Source organism: Pleurodeles waltl, chromosome 6, assembly GCF_031143425.1.
Source record: "Pleurodeles waltl isolate 20211129_DDA chromosome 6, aPleWal1.hap1.20221129, whole genome shotgun sequence".
Lineage (NCBI taxonomy): Eukaryota > Metazoa > Chordata > Amphibia > Caudata > Salamandridae > Pleurodeles > Pleurodeles waltl.
Genome location: NC_090445.1, coordinates 126,004,778 through 126,027,491, shown reverse-complemented (window position 1 = coordinate 126,027,491; position 22,714 = coordinate 126,004,778). Strand labels below are relative to the sequence as shown.

Sequence of the window (22,714 nt, the reverse complement as noted above, 5' to 3'; positions counted from 1 at the left end):
TGGACTACTTTTTCTCTGTTTTCGCAGCGTGATCTCGCTGGGCAGAAGTCCAGCGCTTCGCATACTATCGACCTTGTTATTATTAGTGTGAACTGTAGCAGCGCGATCCCGCTGTTTTTTTTTTTTTTATGCAAGAAAAATCCGGTTGGGAGTTTACAACTGTGAACAGCTGTAACTCCGACAAATGCGAGACCCTAGTGCATTGCAAACGCTTGTTTCCTTTTGTGTCTCACCTTCACGCTAATGCTCTTGGCAGCCGTCAGCTCGCTTATGTGAAACTGTTTTACTTTTCATTTTCAATTTATGTGGCAAGAAAAGTCCGGTTAGGAGTTTACAACGCTAATAGATCTAACTCGAGCACATGCGAGACCCATTGCATTGCCAATGTTTGTTTTCCCTCTGCCCTCCCCTCTCACATCAGTCTCTAAACCACTGCCTTCCTCCTCCTCTCTTGCCGCGCGTGTTTTTGGTGCTGTGCTGGTCCTTTTTAAGCCTTCATAGCAGAGAGCATCTTTCATTCTTTATACTGTGTTACAGCATTTCGGACTGGCGTACACGCAATTTATGACTATGGAAAGTAGAACCTCGCTCATGTTCCATTGTGAATACGCTCGGAGCGTCCAACTATTTTAGTAAAACTCTAAACCGCGCGCAGTCCTTTCTGTCTGTCTACTAACTGTATACAAACAAGGCCCGAATTGTCACATTTTAGTCCCATTTTAGATGTTTTGGGGCTGATTCACAAAGGCGTGTAAGTAAAAATACGACAAGTCTTCTCTTAAGTACTTCATTGGAAGCGTGAAGTGTTCCAGCTGCATAGTGCCTCGCCTTTAATGACAGGCGCTACTAGGCAGCTGAATAGAACCCGCTAGATTTATGTCTGATGCTTTCTGTCTCGGGTACTGCTTTTCTCAAGTCCCCCGACCCCAACCTGCATTCCTTTTTATGTTTATTTTGCCCTTTCAATTTATTTGCCGATGTAAGTGGCATTCTCCATGCCAGCAGTCATTAGATTCTCAATGAAAATACTAACAGGTATACAGCACTATAACAATCTCTGATATAACACAACCTCTCCTGTATTTGACCTACCGGTGACACAGATCTCTGCAGCAGCTGCGCTCACCAGCTGAGCTACCTTGCCAGGAAGTCACTCTGGAACGGGTAAGCTCTGTTCCGTGCCTCTGATCACAAGGACGAGCTACCGGAAGGGAGGGGCAGCGCCGGAGTCCGTCCTGCTGTCCAGATGCAGATCTGCGAGCTGCGGCCTTGATTTGCAAGCGCTTGGGGGGCCTGGTCTTTACCCCATGGCGCTAATGAAGTGAGGGGAAATGAGATTACAGAGCGAAGCGGAGTTTATCACGCCTCCTCCTGGCCCCAGTAATTCAATTCGTGCGGCCTCGCGGATGGGAAGTTGCCAGCGTGGACACTCCGGCCCTGCTGGGCCTTCGAGCGCCGCCATCTAAATAAAGGTTGAATGCTGCATTTTTGATGCTCTGTCCTCAGCGTGGCACCGGAAGCCGGCTCATGCGCGTGTAATAATGTAATATTTATATGGCCCAATTTATACCCACGGGCAGGCGTCTTTGGAGCACCCCAGTACAGGAGGGCATAGGCTGACTAGGGACGAGACCCCCCTAGTGAATGTGGTACAATGGCAGGTTTATTCTTTAAAAAAATGTATTTAAAGAGCTTTCGAAACATTACATGCCGTCCAGGCCGCTTCAAGTCTCTAGATGTAAGAAAGCAACAGAAACAGGATGACGGCGAGGCGAGAAATTGATTCAGAGAGACTTGGAATCCAGTTGGTTGCTCAGGTAGGGAGCAGGCACACATTCCTCGGCCCTTGCCATGCTGGGGTTGGGCAGTTAATTGAGCACACGTCTGTATAGCTCGGGTTCCAGTAGCTTCCTAGGTTGTGAGATGCGATTGATCTCTAAGCTGAGGTCTAAGGTCATTCTTTGTCTCTGGCCTTGGACTACAGCAGATCTCCTCTATCCTCTGAGCAGGTCATCCTCTGTGCGGAGCCACATCTCTCTTCCGTGGAGATTTGTGTGGATCCTCCTCCGCATGATCTTCCTATGTGCGGATCTTCCTCTGAGCAGATCCTCCTCTGTTCAGATCTTCCTTTCTCCTTGGTGCGGATCCTCCTCCCACCGCTGTGTGGATCCTCCCTCTTTTTCTGTGGATCTTCCTCTGTGGATCTTCCTCTCTGTGGATCTTCTTCTGTGTAGATCTTCCTCTGTGTGGATCCTCTTCTTTGTGGATCTTCCTCTGTGTGGATCTCCCTCCCTCCTCTGTACGGCTTTTCCTCGGTGCAGATCCTCCCCCATGCAGATCGTCATCCTTGCATGAGTCTCTTGGGGGGCTGTTCTATCGGAGGAGCGGGAGCTCACTCCCGGGTTGCTGGAAGGTATACAGTGGGGAGCTAGCATCTGGAAGAGGCCAGGCCCTGTACCCCGGCATGCTTTGCGCATAATGTTAAGTGTTTTCAAATCGAACCAGGATTGACAACTGATCAAGACCTTTCAGATCTACTTGGTTATGTCTGTGTAGGTGTAGGAACATTTTGGCTGCTTGAGCATGAATGATTGTCACAAAAAGTTTGTATGCCACTGGATGTGTGGAGAGTCTACTCTGGGCCACTGGAGAGTCTGCTCAGGGCAGCTGATCTTGAGTGTCTGTTCGGCTTGCGTGGTGACGCACTTTGAGGAGTTAGGAAGGAGCATGGTCACGACACAGGGTCTTCAACTCAATCCTTGTTTGGCCACGAGCGAGTTCAACCCTTGAGGTCAAGAATAAGGTGTGTGATATGATTTGGCAAGCACTGAAAATTGGCTCTAGATATGGCAGGGCGGCTGCTCTATACTGTCACCATAGTTGATTTTGAAAATCACTGCACAAGCGATGCTTTGGGGCTGATGCAGCAAGCAGAGAATAACTCGAAGAACACCTATGTGGTAAAAGGTAAATAGTTCCACAAAAATGTGTCCGCCTGGTTCTCGCCCTCTTATGTGTTTTTGCCTCTTCCCGGTCTTGCTTGATTGCACTGTTTGTCACACTGGGACTTAACTTTATTTCTTCTGTTTTACTTTTTAGATTGGGAAGAAATTGCGCCAAAAGCTGCGCAAGAACTAGAGTACGTGGTACAGCAGGGATACCTGGATAAGAAATGCAGAGGTGAGTATCGCACTCAGGTGGTGTTAGTACTTCCGTTACTTTGTGAGTCCGAGATGAGTTTTGATTAAAAATAAAAAAGTGCTGTATTTAGCAGGAAGATGACAGTACAGTTGCTTCGTATCGGTTTGGGTGACAACATATAGAGACGGTGGCAAGCAGGATGGAATTGTATGTGGTGCCTGACACAAAACAGTACATAGATTTGTAATTTGTATAACTATGTACATGGTGAAATATTGATTATAAAATATTAGGGGAGGGGAAAACGTGTCAGACTAAGGTAGGTCAATGCTAAATTTCTTGGGGAAGTGTTCTTTAAATGCGTAGATGGATATATAAAGCAATAACACTGGACATATATTGGTGGTTAGAGATCTCCAGTAAAGAGGCATGGAATCTAGATGCAGCGCATAGTTTGTCTGTGTGACTTGGAAGTTTTGATCCGCTGCCTTTGAGTATTGAATAAAGGGCACAAGAACTTGAGTGTTTCAGTGAGTGGTTTGGGAGGAACCACTGGCTACATTAAATACCAAGATGAAAAGTTTGTAGAAGTTTGTGTTTGGATGGCAGCCAGCTGACCTGGAGATAGTTTAGAATTTTGAAACATTTAGGCCCGTATTTATACTTTTTTAGCGCCGCATTTGCGCTGCTTTTTGACGCCAAAGCAGCGCAAACGTACAAAATATAATTGTATTTTGTAAGTTTGCGCCTCTTTTGCGTAAAAAAATGACGCAAATGCAGCCCTAAACAAGTATAAATATGGGCCTTAGTACCTTATCCAGTGAGTTATAGGAGCGCTTAGAAGACCCACTAGAAGGCTGCTGCAACATTCAACTGTACTTGAGGACTACCGCCGCGTTCAGTGTTTTGCTTGTGTGGTAGGGAATTTTAGATCTAATTTGACCTATACTGAATATATCAGCCACAGTGAGTGCATTGCTGTGACCTCCATATTTCCTGGTTCTTCTCTCAGATCACAGTTTCTTTGGCTCCGAATGGCAGAAGCGATGGTGTGTCATCAGCAAAGGAATATTTTATTATTATGGCAGTGATAAAGGTAAGTATGGCATCGACCACAGAACGCGTAGTTCCTGTAAAATCAGCACATTTGAAGATTCCTCTGTGTATGCAAGGAATCTGAAAACAGTCTAGAACAGGGTTCTGCAAAGTCGGTGCTGGAGAGCCGGATCTATGCCAGATTTTTAGCATATCCACATTTAGGAAAATGTAGATTTCTGAAACATCTTTTTTCTAAATGTGAATATGCAAAACATCTGCATGGACCTGGCTCTCCAGGACCGACTTTGCAGAACCCTAGTCTAGAAGCTCTATAGGCAATATTCCACTCTTGACAAAAGAGCACTTTGTTGGCCACAAGGTTTTAATTATTTGTTCCTTAAATAATCTCTAATTGGGAATATTGCAAGTTCCTACATGAGGGAGTGGACAACATCAAAATGTGACTTCTCTGTACTTGTGCCACTCTGCTGCGAGCACAGAACCCTCTTCAAGAAGAGCAAGTGTTGAGCCTCAAGAAACTGAATTAAAATGTTTCAGCTGTGGACAGCCATGAAAGTAACTAGAGCCCAGTGCAGACCAAATGCTGTATTATGCACTTGAAACATCTGATTAGGGGTTGACTGTTTGGGGACTTAACCATCTGGCTCTCAGCGGACTCCAACACAGCAATTGGCTTTCTTGTTGATTCCTCATTCATTTCTAGAAGTGACCTCTGATGGCCTCTTTCATCCTCATCAGATGAACTCCACCACGGCCATCATCTGATGTTTGTCTGGATCGGTGTGGCTTCCTGTGGACAAAGTCTCAAGGACGCCACACGCATTCTAGAAATGCACAAAATATACCACAACATGTCCTCGATACATTTGTCACACTTAATCCAAGGGTCAGCTATTTCACATTGACAAGGAATGAGGCGGTGACTTAGTGCTGATCAAGAAGAAGCCTAAAAACCATTTCACACACTGACCCACTGACATTTAAAAGGCATTTGGGTTCAGCACCTTCATCAGGGCTCAGTTCCTCACAGATGCCGTCCTTCAGGTTTCCGCACTCTTCACTGTCTTACTGTCTTGTAGGGAAGCAGCAGAAGGGTGCCTTTCACCTCAAAGATTATGCCCTGAGAATTGCTCCTCATCTACGCAAAGACTCCAGACGCGACTCTTGCTTCGAGCTGGTATCCTATGACAAGCGGACCTACCAGGTGAGAAAATAACATCGGGGACATTTGTCAGTAGAAATGTATGCCTTCTTGTGCGCAATGTATATATTAGGCATGTATTTATTGTGTAATGCCCAGCAGGCTCTAGATGCAAGAAACTGGGTGCAGAGTATGGTCAAAGGTCATGCCCCTTCCCCAATTTGTACTTTGAGGGGAGCGTTAAAATGTGTCAGACAGAAACCAAAGAAATTCACAAAAATATTAACGAAAGCTAGCTATGGTTGGTTACTTGGATCACACAATAAAGATTGTTCTAAAAATATTTCTTTATAGAGCATCACTTACAATAACCTTATGGTTATGATAAAGAAAATACAGCAGTTTGCTAGATGTGTTAAGCTATGTAATGCACTGGTCGGGACCTTTCACATGTCACAAATGGCCTCACTAATGGCATCATCAGTGACGTCACTGGAAAGAACTGATATCTCATAACCTTATTATCGAGGCCATTAAAACTACTAATTATTTCTTATTGCCATGTTTGTTTGCTTTCATCGGAATTGCCAGCTTCATTATATGTGTATCTATTGCTGGTTTGGAATTCTCCTATTTTTGAAGGATATCATGCCACACAAATATTAGGCTAATAGTTTCAGGGCTGGAAAATCTCATGGTCAAAAATGACATAACACATACTTAATTGGATAATAAATGTTGGGTGGAAAACTAACTTTGGGATAGACATGCCTTAACACCAAAGGATGAGCGTTGGATGAGAATCCACTCAATTAGAAAATCATTTCATGTGATTCTTGTTTTTAATTGACTAGTGACACGTAAAATCAATAAAAGCTATTAAGTTAAAAAGCAGACAAAAAGCCATATATTGGCTTAAAAAGACAAGGCGAGAAGGACTAGGTCAGTAACTGCTGGAAAGGGCATGCCATGGCATAGAAGTAAGTTAAGAGATATTGGTGGGAACTCATTTAGAAAAACACTGTTGTGATGCACAAGTGTTAGGCCTAATGGATGAAGGATGCGAAGCACCATATTGGAAAAGGATACTGTTATAGAGAGGGATGAAGCAAATCGGTGCTGGTTGGAAGCCCCTGAGATAGTCTATTGCATCCTGTACCAGTTCGGTGATCACCTAAGCATTTTTAGATAGTCGCCCCTTCATTAGTAATGTATTTCCCATCTGGCCCGAGAGACTCCAGCCATATTAGCAAAGTCTTCAACCTTCCACTGATCAGTTTGCTTTTTTATTCCAGTTTACGGCAGCAAGTCCTGTGGAAGCCAAAGAATGGATGGATCACATATCGTTTCTCCTGAAAGGCGAGTACACAGATGATCTACACATTCCCGGATGTGTGTGGCCATTGCGTGGTCATGCCTCTCATTATGGGGGAGGGACAGAGGGCGGGATAACAAGGATGTGAGAGGTAAATGTCAATAGGACATAGTAGAAATATCACCCTCTGCATACATTTGAATGCAGGAACATATAAGAAACATGGGTCACAGCAGACATAACCCCATTGGGCTGTTGCGTAATAGCCGCTTGGTGTATCTACAGTGATAGTGTCACCCCAGTCTGTGTGGCTGTAATGTTATTATTAGCCCCTTGGTAAGTATAGGCTTGGTACAATGGATTACTCACATAATGTAGTAGGCATTGGGTATGTAGACGTGTTGGAATAGGTGTATAGTGTTATAATCAGTAGTGTAAGGAAAGTACATTGCCTTTTCATATGATCCTGTTGTGGATTCCTACTAATTCAGTTCAATATAAAATAGTTTAATTCAGGTGATAGGACTCCTAAAACTGCAGATCCTTGCAAACACACAACCATTCATTAAGAATCAAGTTCAGTATAAGAACTGTACTGTTCTGTAATCGTCTTCCACTATCGGTCGCAGTCAGGGTTGCAGTTACTAAAATTATAGAGCCACAGAGACTTCGCCATTACTTCACCAATATACCAAAACTTATCCTCTGCAAGTTTTTGCAAGAATTAAACTCGGGGAATTGGTAGGAAGTGAGCAGCCATAACTACAATCATGCTCCCCATAGCTGAGGGTGGATTAGTTGTATCTGACATAGAGGCATATTTGCATCTTTGCGACAATTTGTGGCAAGATGGACAGCTTCCCCAAAGACATCTGAGACCATACACCTCACAAGGGCATTAGATACAACCCAGTTTTGAGCCTTGTGGGGAATCTGGGATGAAACTACTTATGCTAGTGGAGCTGGCACGAGATTTAGTCCATGCACCTGAAAAACACAATTACAAAGTAGCATGCCCCGAGCTTCTGTTGTGGTATGTGGGTGGAGTGACACGATTTTGAAAACCAAAAATCAAGGCATTCAACAAACATACAAGTAGGACGACAATTTTACATTGACTGTCAGACAGAAAATCACTTATTTTGTATTGTAGTATTTATATTGTGCTTGTTAGCCATATGTGGGGCATGGAAGTAGCTGCCTACATAGGCAGCGAGTTATGCAGTGCAGGGTGTGTGGTTGGAAAGGTTTTGACTTTGTTTTTTGATCCTTTGTGGGAAGTGTTTCCATGTCGTACATGTTGACCCTCAAGATGCATTTATTCTCTCAGGAGAAGCGGCACATGGCATTGTTGTGGATGAAGGGGTGTGAGGGTGAGGTGCAGTTTATGGTTTTCAGGCATCTGGTAGCTTTGAGCAGCTCTGCAGATCCCTCTATGGCAGGGGTTTTCAAATCGGGGCGGGCCCCCCTAGAGGGGGCCTCAAGTGATCCCAAGGGGGGCACCAGGCTGTGGCCAAAAGAAGCATTATGCTAATAACAGAGCTTTGTTTTAATCTGAAAAAAATGAGCAGCTGTAAACCGCTATGTAATGGGCCATCTCTAACATGTTTTGTCATTTATATCCAAGTTGGAAGTATGTGTCAAAAGGGAAGTGACTACAAATACTCTTCAAACCCCCCCCCCCCCACACACACTTCTAATAATCACACTGTGGATACTTTTACACATTGGTAAGGCCTGCCTGACCAGAATAGTATGTTTGGCATCATGTATTTGATTTCATTGTTAAAACAGTAACATAACTTAACTACAATGTTTAGATAAGTGTAGACGTATTTAAACATTGCCAATTTAATAGATTAATTGTGAAGAACAGGGGGAGGGGGGGTGCTGATGATTTGTTTTGCCCACTGGGGGGTGATGAGGCATTAAAAAGTTTGAAGATCAGTGTTCTATGGTATTTTTATGACCATTGGCCACTTAGCTGGTAACTGCACTGGGTTGTCAACCTGACAATCAGAGCAGTCATAGTGGGTAGCTAGTTGGGACCTTCAGATGTAGACTAGATCAGAATCCTCTCATCGGCTGGCAGTATGAGACAGATCTCCCAGTCATTCCATGCCTGGTCAGGTGGTGATGACTAGTTTATTGGGTGTTTCAGTACTGAGTGATGGACAAGGCCCGTAACAGATATGTCTTATGTGAGTGTAAGAGGGTAATCTATAGGTGACGGCTGAGTGTTAGTGTGTTATAATTAGTCTGTTCCAGAAATATTATATATGAATTGAAATTACAATATAATACGCAGGATAAAGATTGGTCAGTCATATAGAAAGTTCTGTGCTGGTTGAGTTGTTCCATATATGTGGGTTGTAAACTGTAGAATCAACGTGAAGGCCTAATTATCTTTCTGGGTTAAATTCCGGGGTTGTGGGATGATGTAGTTATCTTGGAAATACCAATGTTTTTAACTGTTTTCTGAAGTATCTATGTTCCTGTTGGGTCAAATCGTGGCCGGTAGCAAGTCCCAGAGGTTGGTAGCTTGTACTGAGAAAGCACTGCCTGGTAAGGTGGCATGATGATTTGTGATGGAGACCTGGAGACCAGTGTTCTGATTTGTTTGTGGTGCTTGAATGTAGCTTGTAAATATGGTGGTCTTTTTCTTGGTAGGCTTTGTGCCCTCTAGCTGTATATAGCCAGTGGACTGATTGAAGGACAGGACTCATGCATACTCTTGGGTGAATGCAGAGTGGAAGCAATCTCCTTTTGAGCATTTTTAGGATGGTGAAAGTGTTTGACCACATTAATCCTGGACTCTGAAGGCTGGGTATGTGTGTGGAGAGTGTACTATAGTAATCTTAGTTTCCTTCCAACACTAAAATCCAGTTTGGTGGCAGCCGCTGTATGCACAGTAAACCCAGAGACAGAAGTCTGGTAGAACAAAGCATGGTTTTCAAGCAACCAGATAATGAATACACAAGAATTGTCTGGTAGAACAGAGCATGGTTTTCAAGCAACCAGATAATGAATACACAAGAATTGTCTGGTAGAACAGAGAATGGTTTTCAAGCAACCAGATAGTGAATACACAAGAATTGTCCTTTCAAGTGTGTCACTAGTACTATATGTAGCAGCAGACCTGTCAGGCAGGATTGAGCACTCCAGCAGGATTTGACACTGTAATGCAAAACAAAAAGCCAGCTGTGATTGGAGCATCTCTGGCTGGTTGGTCAAAGGCAGGGCCCTGCCCAGGTGTCACCTACCACTTGCCTGTGAAGAGGCCTCTTTGAATCTAATCCAGTTCTTGGGGCCCACTCTCACTTGTCATCTTGTTCAGATAAAACTCCTCCTCCTCTTCAAACCTGGGTGTTTGTTCAATGCTCAGAGCAGTTGTCACACTCTCCAAATGATAATTACTGGCTGGTAAAAAGTGGGCAAACAAATGCAAATGGGCTTGCAGAGGCTTAATGCAAGGAAAAGTACATTTTCTTTAATGATTAGCAAAAATGCAACTTCAACATTAAATTGATTGTAATAACCATCAAAAATAGCTGTTTACTTATTTTTGTAGCTGTTTCCTAACCAACATTAGCATTGTTAAATGCTAGAATGGAATCCAGTGTTTTCCTATGGAACAGTCAGCCTTGCTACAGTGAAAATAGCCTTTTAGGTTTTTTACTACAAGAACATGTTTACCATCACATTCCTAGATGTCCTATATTTAGAGGTGACTCATAATTATTTAGTAGGAAGTTTTGACATGTCAAAAGGGGTTAATTTGACCTGTGGAATTGCTGTTCAAACCTGCAACAGCTAGGCTACAAATGGTAGGCCTGCACTCATGTTTGCAGTGTCACTGTAGTGGATGGCACAATGGGTGCTTCAGTCAACTAGTGACATTTAACTGGCAGGTACTGGGTACCCTTTGTGTCATATACTGCTGACCTGCCAGTCAGGGTTATGTCAATTTCACCACGTTGGAAAGGAAGGCACAGACACTTTATCACTGGTTAGCAGAAGAAGAGTGCGCAGAGTTTTACATCCAGCAAAAATATAAGGTCCAGCAAAAGGTGAAACATCTGGAGTGACTATGCAGAAAGAGCAAATTTCCTACACTGAACAATTAACTAGCTAAAGAATTGAGCAACACAGTGGGATGGCGCAAGTAGTGTTATGTTGTAGTTGCCTTTATTGGTTTAATCATTTATTTCCATATCAATCAATAAGAATGTTATATGACAACATATTCCCTGGATACGTCACCTGGGTAAAATGGCAATTAAATATATATTTTTTTAAATGAAGTTCAATATGGCATTCTAAATTTCATTTCAACCAGAAGCAAAAAATCACAATGTAGAACATCATTTAAAATATAACACCTTAGCTGTTCTGAAGCCTTCTTAATAACCCAGCATTCAAATCACTATGTGTGATACAGATAACAAAGACATCATAGCCTCCTCAGCACTCCAGTAGTAGCTGTGAGAAGGTGGAAGGTGGTGTGAAGGCTTTTGACAATTATGTGCCTGTGGGAGCTAAACTTACGTGCAGTGTTGTCTAAATTATACAGCAAAAATGGAAGATGATGTAGCATTCTGTGGCACATTCTGTGGATGCAGTATCTCACTTTTTAGTAATTGTAGTACAAATTAATACAAAAGGGATCACAAATGCTATGGAGATATTCCCCAGATCATAATAAAATGCTACTCACAAAAAAAGAAGATATTTTGTTGCATGGAAGCTCACGAATACTGCTGTACTGACACCGGTCCTTCTACCTCCAAGAGTGCTGCTCTCACCAGAAACTAGTCTGAGTGCACAGTTCTTATAAGAAAAAGCGTATCTCTTAATTTGTATATCCCAGCTATGGGTCAGAGTTTGTCTTCACTTTTGAGATTACTCTCACAGCACAGGTCTCCGGATGCACCTGTTTCTATTAAGAAAGAGCTCTGCAGGGCAGTATTGTACATTCAAATATGTATAATGTATGTGCCTGGATAGAAGACACTACAAGGTTCAAAACATCAGACCTTAGCCCTCAAAATGAGGCTGTCGGCTACTTCCTACCTAGTGCATCTGTCGCCCACTGGACCACACTGGGGAGACTTAGAAAGGCCCCTCAGGTGCTTTCCACCAGGGGGCTTCCTCTTTGTTTCCCTCGCAGGCTTGGGCTGCCCAGGAAGAGCATCCCGAGGGGCATGAACTCTTGTTTTTGTTTGTAATGACGATTAGCTTGCAGGGTGCGCTGACATCTTTGCATTACAAAAATGAAAGTAAAAATAGGCAAAGGGCTTATTTCACTTTCACTGAATCATTGCTCTGGGGCATAACTCAGCCTCTGACCACTGATTCTTATGGGAGAGGTATAGTTGGAAAGGGAAGATCCCAGTGGATCCCTGCTTGGCAATTGTCACAGGAGAGTGATCCCCAAGCAGGGATCCACCCCCTTGGCCCCAGGGACAAACCAAGGGCTTGCGCTCCCCCCTGAAAATTTTAAAGTCTACCCCAACCCCACTGGTAAGCATTATACATGCAGCCATCTTTCTGTCCCCGTGAGGAAGATGGGAGCAATTAACCCTGATCTACCCTCTGAGGAGGGGTGCAGAAAGCCCACTACCCGTCAGGGTTTTATTTCTATTAAAATATAGAGGTTGTGGCTACCCACCAGGGCATGGCCTTGCCCACACACCTGATATACATTGAACAGTCTTTTTGTCCCAGATGGTGGATTATCCCCCCCCCCCTCCCTCTGCAATCTGCCTCCTTGGGTGGGGGGGGGGATCAGAAATCCCACTAGACACCAGGGTATATTTAAAAAAAATAAACATAGGGTTGGAGGTTGCCCACCAAGGGCATGGCCATACCCCACCCCTGTTATACATTGAACAGTCTTTTTGCCCCCCCCCCTCCCTGCCCAGATCTGGATTACCCCCATCTGCCTCCCTGGGGGTGGAGCAGAAAGCCCACTGGACACCAGGGTATATTTGGAAAAAAAAAAAAATAGGGTTCGAGGTTGCCCACCATGGGCATGGCCATACCCCACCCCAGAAAGGACACAAACACTCTTTCTGGCCCCCGAGTGGTGGATGGGGGAAGATTACCCCCAATCTGCCCCTGAAGGCAAGAAAGTCCACTAGATACCAGGGGAAAACATCGTGGTCTGCCCACTGCAGTTGGATGGGGGCCATTATCCCAATGTGCTTACACGGGGGTAGGGGTGAGGAGGTGCAGAAAGCCCACTATGCACGAGGGACTGCATTCATGCAGTATTGTTTTGGGGGGAAGGGCCTCCTTGGGCATAGGTCTGTGCTCTCCCCACCCCAGGGCCCAATAGATGTCCCCCTCCCCGAGGGAATGGATAGGGGTATTCACCTGCAATCTGCCCTACCGCAGGGGTGGGGGCATTGGCGGAGTGAGCCAGAAAGCACAGTAAACACTAGGGATTTCAAAATGGCACAAAAACAAACAAAAAGAGGTGGTGGAGGCTTCAGACCTTACCAGACACCCCAGAAGAGGCAGTAGCGTCTTTCTGTCTCTCCCCAGAGGCAGATAGGAAGTTTGTCTCAATTGGGGAGGTTACCCCATATCTGACCCCCATGGAGGAGAGGGCAGAAAGCCTACTAGACACCAGGCATTTTGGGATGCCCCTTGCAAAGTATGTAATTGAGCTTTGTTTGGTCAATTCCTGATGTGTGCACTAGGCCCAGTAAGACAAGTGGTGCATCACAACTGGGATAACGCTGGGTGGTAGCAATTTTGTGGCTTCCTGCAGATTCCAGAAGTCTCCATCACAAAAATATAAGGAAAATGTGTGATTTGGTGCAAAGTTTGAAGTTTGTAGGGCAATGTGAGAAGGGAACCCTTGTGGGATCCATGCAAGACACACCACCCTGGAATCCCCTGGTTGTCTAATTTTGAAAAATGTATGTGGTTCGTAGGTTTGCATGGTTGGTGCTACAGCATGGCCTACATACTGCAGCTACCCCCGTTTCTTATCTACCAATGAAGTGCTTTAGCGCCTTTTGTGTCATGATCCCTTGGCCCACCGAAGTAAGGCACTATTTTTATCAGGTGACATATTGTAACTCAGGGTGGTAGGAAATCTGTAGCTCCCTGCAGATTCCAGACCTTGCCATCAGAGAAATGTGAGGAAAGAGTGTTTTTTTTTTTTAATTCGACGTTTAAGGTTTGTAAGGGATTCTGGGTGACAAAACCTGGTGAGAGCCATATATTTGCAAAAAGAGGGTCAGTTTGGAGTGGAAAATGTGATGTATCCATGTTGCGTTTTGGGCTGTTTCCTGTGTTGTGCACTAAACCTACCCACACAAGTGAGGTACCATTTTATCAGAAGACATGTGAGAGCACAGAATAGTAGATTGCGTTATTACCAATCACTGCATTTGTCCTTTTCAGATGTACGCCAGTGGGTAAGAAAAATAAATTTTGAAAAATAACCCATAACACATATCTATTATGGGTACCCACAAATTCAGAGATGTACAAATATCCACTGCTCCTAACTCCATATCTTGTGTCCATTTTAGAAATACATAGGTGTCCATGATTCCCATTTTTCAGTGCACATATTTAAAAAAAAAAGAACTGGTGTATGCTAGGTACACAAAGAAAAACCATTGTAGGTGCAGCTCAGTTGCTGGATGTGTGTACCTTGGGTTCTTGGAGAATGTACAAACCCTATGTATCCACACAATCAGAAGGGTCCAGCGGATGTGTTTCTTAAAGCTAGGAAGATGGTAACTTTAGCACAGCAAATCGTTCATTGATGCCATATTTAGGAAAAGAGAGACCCATTTATCCAAAACCTCAAACTTTAGGTATATTTTGCCCATTTTATCAGACCCCTCCAGGGAAATCCACAAACCTTGAGTACTTTTAGAATCCCCAGTATGTTAGAAAAAAGAACACACATTTGGCATGGAAACCTCATTTGGAAAAAAAAGGTCTGAACACCCTAAGCTGAAAACTACTGCAGATAGCAAAAAAGAGATCAGCAGTGGGGGGAGTGGTGGCTGGTGGAAGGCCAGCATTTAAGATGTTAAAAGAAGTAGTAAACTGTATTGCATTTGTTGTACTCTGAGTGGCCTCTTGAAGTAACTGCTGCTTTGTGGAGTGTGTCTTTGATGTGACATGAATTTGCAGGAATAATGAAAGAGAATGATTCATTTTTCCCACTCTGATTTACACTTAAGCATGTATCGTTTTCTTTCGTGAGACGGACATCAACTGGGGACATAAGTAATTTTTGGGCGACCCCCTAGGACAGTAAACACTGGAGTACCGTAATCAGTGTCTACAACTGTGTCACATCACGTGAGCTAAAAACATTTTTGTTAAAGCCTGTAAAATATGGAGCATATGGTAAATATATGGTGTTTAATAATTAAGTAGAAAACAATGGAGCAGCATAATTACAATATTACATAAGATGACATAAAAATGATGTCAGCGGTTTCCTATTAAATGGATGGCGGCAGTACTAAACATTGGGCAAGCTTTGCAAAGCCTGCTCCTCTTTGCCATTGCAGGAATCCTTTTTACTCATAAAGGTGCAGGGCAGGAACACTGAATCTGTGAAAGAAGTGAAAGAAGGGAAGAGAGGTTGAAATGTAGCACTGGTTGAAACAGGTTTCCTTGGAAGATGAGCTGTGGGGGAATTAATATTGCAATGGATGTTCGAGCGAGTGACAATGATTATGTTTGAGGTCTTTTCTGATGCCCAGAGAGTGCAGGGGTACCAAGACACCCCGTAACTCACGATTAGGTGCATGGGCACCAGCCAACTTAAATTTGCCTGCATCTTCATTCGCGAAAGAGTTCTTTTGGCGCGACACATGTGTCTGAAGATTGGGCACCCCAACACTTTAGGTGCACTAAATAACAACAGTGATGTAAATAATGAAGTGCCTTATATATCATGAACTCCTCTTAGTCGGGTCTTCAAGGGAGGCAACATATTTGTAAGCTTCATAGTAGCATAATACAATATACCAAGGTATTAAACAAACAGATATTGACCGGTGAGTGCATCAACCTGAGAAAAGTAGGACAATACATGAAGGGTGAAGGTTTTGGAGCACACAAGGAAAACATTTGTAAGCTTCATAGTAGCATGACACAATACATTAAGGTGTTACGCATACAGATCTTGGCTGGTGATGCATCAACCTGAGAAACGTAGGACAGTACATGAAGAGTGAAGCTTTCTGAGCGGACAAGATAAAAAAAAATATAGCTGTATAAGGAGCACGGTAAGCTTGGCATTTGGAGGAGGAAAGAAGGGCAAATAAAAACCCACCCCGATATCAGGACATTTATGCTTAGTGATAGTAGTCAATAGAAGGCAGCAACAACCATAATTTTAATTTTCAAATAAAGAGTTCGTTTTTTTTTTTTTTTAAGTGACTGAAAAATAGAGAAGTTGAGTAAAAAGAAAAAAAAAAGTCGTGGTTGTAAAGAATATGGTGAAAAAGCCAGAAGCCCGTCCTAATGGTGAAGAAGAGTAATTTGTTCTTAGTAGAAAGTTGTACAATAGGAGGAGGGATTTAGATAATTTACTACACAATTTATGAGCACAAAGACAGCAGGTTAAACACTTGAAGATTTAGAGGTAACTACGTAGGACAAATTACACAGTCAGGTGCAGGTCTTTTTCAGTGAAAAAGTTCTACTAACCAGACTAAGGGACTGATTACGACCTTGGCGGAGGGAGTTACTCCGTAACAAACAATATGGATATCCCGCTCACCTTATTACAAGTTTTATTATATCCTATGGAACTTGTAAGATGGCGGACGAGATGTCCGTCATGTTTGTGATGGAGTAATCCCTTACGGCAAGGTCATAATGAGGCCCTAAGACTAATAACTAAGTGGGGAATGGCGGTCCTATGTTAATTATGGCATATTGCAGCCTTCATTTATGATCAGGGTACCCACACTAATAACAAGTGAAGGGGCTGACATTCTGTTCCTGTCTCACAAATGCTTATTTTTCAGCTATCAGATTTTTCTGTGTTTTGTCCTACCACATGAAAAGATACAAGGTCTGTGAGGGAGAAGTTGAGGTACCTAAAAACCTCTTGAGTTGGATTTTTGCCAGAGGTCACAAATCTCCCCCTATTAGATATTCTGAGAGCCACCAAACATCAGTAGATTGTTAGTCACAAGTAGGAGCAAATAAAAATGTGTCTCTGTGTATTATATAACTTCTCGACAGTGGGGATCTCACGTGTGTTGGCCAGTCACTGTGGTGTACCGTTAATGATTTGGGGTTTCCCCGTATCTTATTAGTGTTTTGGATTGTAAGAGGAACTGGAGTCCTATAGTGTATTCTCCCCCAACTGTGTATTAGTACCAGTAATGTTTGGGAGACTCGGCCTAACAAGCAAAAAGGATGTTTGATGCTAGAATGCTAACCATTGCCATTGGAATTTGCTGGCTTAAGACCATTGAACTGACATATATTTAACCTTTTGGGGTAAATAATAGTGATCTGTACCAATGCCAGGTCTGTGCCATAGTTGTAACTTTGCTCGGAGGAACCCTAGTGATGGAGTGTGTGCCAGCAAAAGGTCTCACACTACAGCATATAAAAAAGTGATGGGTGGAATGCTTGACTTAATCTCAGACACTGGTAATTACTCAGGCCACATCCCAATCCATCTTTATTTTGCACACCATGTCACCTCAGTTTGGACCCAGCTATATGCAAATCAGTCTTGACTCTGCTCCAATCAGAACAGTCCAGCCCGAACTGCCGAGCCACATACTTCTTGAACCGGAACACAAGCATCCCAGGTCCAGTTTCACCCCAGTCTACCACTTTGTTGTTTTTGCATTTGCTGCCCTAAGTGCATCGGCTATGCCAAGACGTAGGTCCTGGGCTCACTGTGCCACTGGAACCAAGCTCTGTCTGGCTGAAGAGCCCTAACTAGGGTGAAACCGGTCTTAGGTTGCTTGTGTTACAGTTCAGGGAGGTCCTGGCTTAGCAGTTTGGGCTAGACTGTTTCCATGAGTAGCAGGGTCAAGACTAATTTGCATATGGCTGGGTCCAAACTGTGGTGGCATGGTTGGCAAAAACAAAGATGGATTGGGATAGTGATTGTCCGTGGTTGAGATTGATCCAAGCATTCCATCCATCACCTTGTTGTTTTTGCTCAAACAGGGTCTGACACACCTATACCAGTAATATGCAGTGCTTTGATTCAATTAAGAAGGGGAGTTTATTTAGTGTAACAAGAAACAGACAAGTTTCGATAAGCTTTGAGTCTCCATTTAAGCTGCCACCACCAACGAAATGTCAATATCATGACAGCATTGTTTCTTGTGTTTCTCCTAGCTATTCAAAACAAGCATAAAATCTAGAACTTCTTTGATGACAAACAAAATACTACCAGACAGAGAAGAAACAAAGTGTTTTTTCATACTCTGAAGCCCTGTTCAGTGTAGCACAACTGTGTGTGTGTGTGTGTGCACACGTGTCCTGTCCATCCGTGGCGGACGGGTATCTTGCTCTGAGGTGGACATGTCTCCTTATCAAACTTAAACAAGTTGTTTGTTAAAGAAAAGAAGATCCACACAGGTAGGTCCAGGAAACAACTTTACTTCAAGAAGTGAGTTAGTAAAGGAGCAGTGCAGGCACGTCCAAGAGCAAAGCTCTCAAAACCAACTGCTGTGTCCCCGACAACACACTCAGATTCCCTGCCCCGTTATATTCCACATTCCGCCACCAACAATCCACCCAGACTAATGTCCCACACTATCTGTCAATGGATTAGCTGCCACATGCTATGATCTTAATTTTCTTAGCTAAGGTCTTCCTCGTCAGAGCCAGGTGAACCTATTCTCCAAGTTATCGCATTTCTTTTCTCTTAAGTTGGGCAAAGATCCTTCTATGAAGTTGGTGAGTAGTTTGAGTCTTTTTTCTCCAGGTGTGTAAAAGCTCCTTCAATTTAAGAAAGCCTCTTTTTCTGAATTGAGTGATCCTGCTTCCTGGAGAGGCAGAAGCTTCCTTTTCTGATTTTAAACAAGGATTCCTCGAATTGGACGGCCTCCTACTGTGAACTAGACAAGCATCATCCGGGTTAGATTAGTATTCAAATTAGTGTTGGAGAAGCCTTCTTCTCTGAACCTAGCCATCATTTTAAGGTTTTGAGATGTGTAACACTGGATAGGTTCAGCATTAACAAAACCCTGTGCATCCTTCCTTCCTTCCAAGCATTGCTGCTGGGGAATGAAAGTGGCCATAAGGCTGCAGCCCACCAATGTCGATGCTTAAACACAAACTGATGGAAACTGTTTCTTAATAATTTTGTAGGTCGAGCACACAAGCGCTTTGACCTGTTATAAGTATTGTGGGCTTTTAACCATGCTCACCTCAGCCCATCACTTTATTTAACTCATTGATGGGCTTTCCCTTCAAAAATCACTAGATGTCATTGGTAATTGCTTTACATTTGTCCTGCTTTAAGGCTGTTTTTGTCGCGCCTTGCAAACTGCCCCTCCTACATGTATTATTACTCCATTGCCAATATACTTCAACATGAGCAAACTATTTCTTTTGTCTCTCCCCTATGGCAACCATGGTGCTCACATCGCGAACAGGCACAACAGCATGAACTCGATTGGGGGTATTAGATCCCTGGCCATATTGTTCACAGTTACCTAATCAGAGCAATTTCTTGAAAACTCTGAAAATACGTCCCATAATGCTTTGCAAGCATTCTTTTTTCAAAACATTTTTGCTCATAACTCAGCCTGTGGAGGTCCTAGGACAATGGGACCACCATCAAAAACATAAACAGCGTGTTCTTTCTGTTTACCTCTTTGGGTCTCCACAAAATAATAACCCCTCCCACCATTCAGTATCCGTTTAATCTTTCTCATGGCCAGAACGTTTGTTTTACAGCTGAGAGTAGGTTATGTTTTAAGGGCATTCATTGTAATTTAATTGTTATAGGCCAGTTAGTCCTGAATATGTGTAATGTACTATGCCCTCTAGGCGCTAAATATATGCTTGCACAGCAAATCTTTCTGCCACTTTTTGTGTGGTTATGCTCTCTAGGGGCTAACTCTACAGTTACATGACCATGGTTCTTACAAATACTTTTTTCGTTGTGTGGTTCTTTAGGGGATGTCCCAAGTATTAAAGTCACATCAACAGATTAAAATAGTCCTGGCACGGAAACTTGCCACATAATGCTTTGCAGAGCATTAATTTTACAAAACAATGTTGCTCATAACTCAGCCTGTGGTGGTCCTAGGACAATATGACCACCTTCAAAACATTGACCCCAATGTGCTCTTTCTGTCTACATCATCTCTGGGTCCCCACACTATGTTAGTGGGGACTACAAAATAAAACCCTAGCACCATTCATTATTTTTTTTAACGTTTTCTCATGGCTGGAACGTTTGTTTTACAGTGGAGAGAAGTTATGTTTTATAGGTTTTGTTTGTAATATCATTGTAATAGTTCTGTTAGCCTTGAAAATTTGTAATGCACTATGTCCTCTAGAGGCTAAATATATACTTATACTGCATTACTTTCTAACATTCTTTATTTATGTGGTTATGCTCTCTAAAGGCTGACTGCATGGTTACATGACCATGTTTCGTCCAAACGCTATTTTTATTGTGTTGTCCTCTAGGGGCTTTTCTGAGCATTGCAGTCAACATACTATACTAATTGCGCACAAAAACTCAACCCATAATGCTTTGCAGGCCTCTATTTTTACAAAACATTTTTGCTCATAAATCAGCCTGCAGTGGTCCTAGGACAATGGGACCACCTTCAAAACGCTCTTTCTGTCTACATCATCTCTGGGTGCCCACACTAGGTTAGTGGGGACCCCAAAATAGTAACCCCTCCCACCATTCACTGTCTTTTAAGCTTTCTCATGGCTACAACTTTTGTTTTACAGCTGGAAGAAGTTTTGTTTTAAAGGCCTTGTTTGTAATATTTTTGCAGTAGGTCTGCTAGCCCTAAAAATACCCTCTATGGGCTAAGTATATGGTTAAACTTCATTACTTTCTCCTGTATTATTTAATGGGATTATCCCCTCCTGGAGCCACCAATATGGTTACATGACCATGTTTCTTAGAAATTATATTCTTGTTATGGTGCCCTCTAGGCGCTGTTTTGAGCATTACAGTCTAATGCCAAAAGTTTATTTCTGAAAAAGGTTTATATGATAATTGTATATGTTTCAATACTCTTTCTTTATTACAGTTACAACCATAATTCAGGCCAATTTAACATCCTTATTACACTATGACTATTTGAACACTCTTGATATGTTTGGGTGACCCTTCTAAGTGTATATCTCTTGTTACTCCTCTGTGGCTGTTTTGTGTCTTTTTTGGGGGGAATTGTGTTAGCCAACCAACAACTCTGATGGTGGGGTGGTGAAAGTGGTATTCTTTTGGAATTAGCGTGGCAGATTTAAATTAGGATGCTAAATGGCAACATTTTTCATTTTTGGCTGCAGATAGCGGAGGAAGGCAAATGAAAGTGCTTTAGTTATGTGCAGGGCCACTGGAATTATATGGCAGAAAAAGACTTAATTATGAGGCAGGGTTGACTAATTTATGTGTCAAGAAAAGTCCAGTTATGAATTTACAAAACCAATAGCTCTAACGCAAGCAAATCTGAGACCTATTGCATTGAAAATGCTTATTATACTTGGTTGGTAGAGCTTGCTCAATGCACTACCAGGCCCTTTATTTAAGAGTGATTTTTGGACATGTTACAAACTGTAATTTTCAAATATCACACACTAAATGCCACGTTGCTGGGCTAAACCCATTACAAAGCTAAAGTGCGGCTAGAAGTACAGAGTAGGGTCATTTGCATGTTTGTTCTAACCTGACCAGACTGACTTTGTCTTTTTGGTTTCCAATACGCATTGACACGTTTGCGGGAAAACAAAAACAGATTTTACAATAGGGCAGACTTGTCAGTAAGTGTGGAGGGGGTCGAACTCTGCCTCTTTAACCCTCTCCATTTCTCACTCTTTGCCTTAAACTATCTCTCTCTATGTCCTCTCTGCCTCTCTCTTGTCTGTCTGCCACTCTCTCTGCCTTGCACTCTCTCTCTCTCTCTCCCTTGCACTCACTCTCTCGCTCTCTCTCCCTTGCACTCACTCTCTCTCTCCCTTTTTCATTTCAATTCACTAAAGATGTATTGACATAACTTATTGAGGTGCAAGTATTTCTATACTTGGCAGGTTAGTAGGTGATATAGTATAGTTTTATTTTTTATTTCTTTGACTCAATTTTATTAGTTTCCATTATGATGCATAATATGTTATCTTTATTGGTAACAATATGTACATCCTGAAAGAGATTGTGGACAGATGGTGCATAGTGTGGGGGCCGCTGGTTCAGATTATAAATGGTTAAACAGTAACACTAGAACTTCACAGAACACAGCAGTGACAGTCATGCCATCCCGGGTCAGGTCATCCACTCAGTCCGCGCCACCAGTCATGAACCCCTCGTTATATTCCCTGCTGGTTAATGTGTTTTAACGCAGAACATGCTAAGCATCTTATTCCCCCCGCACTCAGGATCACATATAGATTCAGGTTTTCCAGTGTGTGGGACTCTGGTATATGGAGGATGAGGTCTAAAATCTGCCAGTTGAGGGGGTCTTTAGGGTAATAGTCAAGCCAGTAGAAGGGCAGGAAGCAGAGGGGACCTCTCCTTACCTATTCTACAAGTGTTTCTTGAAATGTCTGTAGGTCAGTAAGTAGGTCGTCCCAGCAGGTAGCAATGGGGTTCATGCATAGTCCCCTAACCTCTTCTCTCCACAGTGCAGTCACCTCAGCCCTACCTCATTTAAGCATTGCTGCACCACGAGCGGGAGGGTATGTGCCTTCCAGTGCATAGCTTTTTTTTTTAAAAATATTTTTTTATTAACATTTTATCATTCAATAAACAGTATTATGTTTACAGCACCATCTTGTTTGCTTCGTGTTAGTGCATAACAGTGTTAATATCACTACTGTCTACATTGTTTGAATGTTCTACT

The 22,714-nt window shown here is 42.9% G+C and overlaps 1 protein-coding gene across 2 annotated transcripts in view; it reads left to right on the top strand.

The window, feature by feature from the left end:
* Positions 1-22,714, top strand: part of SKAP1 (src kinase associated phosphoprotein 1) — a 1,036,580-nt gene that overhangs the window by 834,314 nt on the left and 179,552 nt on the right. For both annotated transcript variants that reach the window (XM_069237544.1, XM_069237543.1), the window contains exons 5-8: positions 3,100-3,180; positions 4,154-4,237; positions 5,280-5,404; positions 6,637-6,700. In XM_069237544.1, the coding sequence (XP_069093645.1) occupies positions 3,100-3,180; positions 4,154-4,237; positions 5,280-5,404; positions 6,637-6,700 (354 nt within the window). The remainder of the gene's footprint in view (positions 1-3,099; positions 3,181-4,153; positions 4,238-5,279; positions 5,405-6,636; positions 6,701-22,714) is intronic.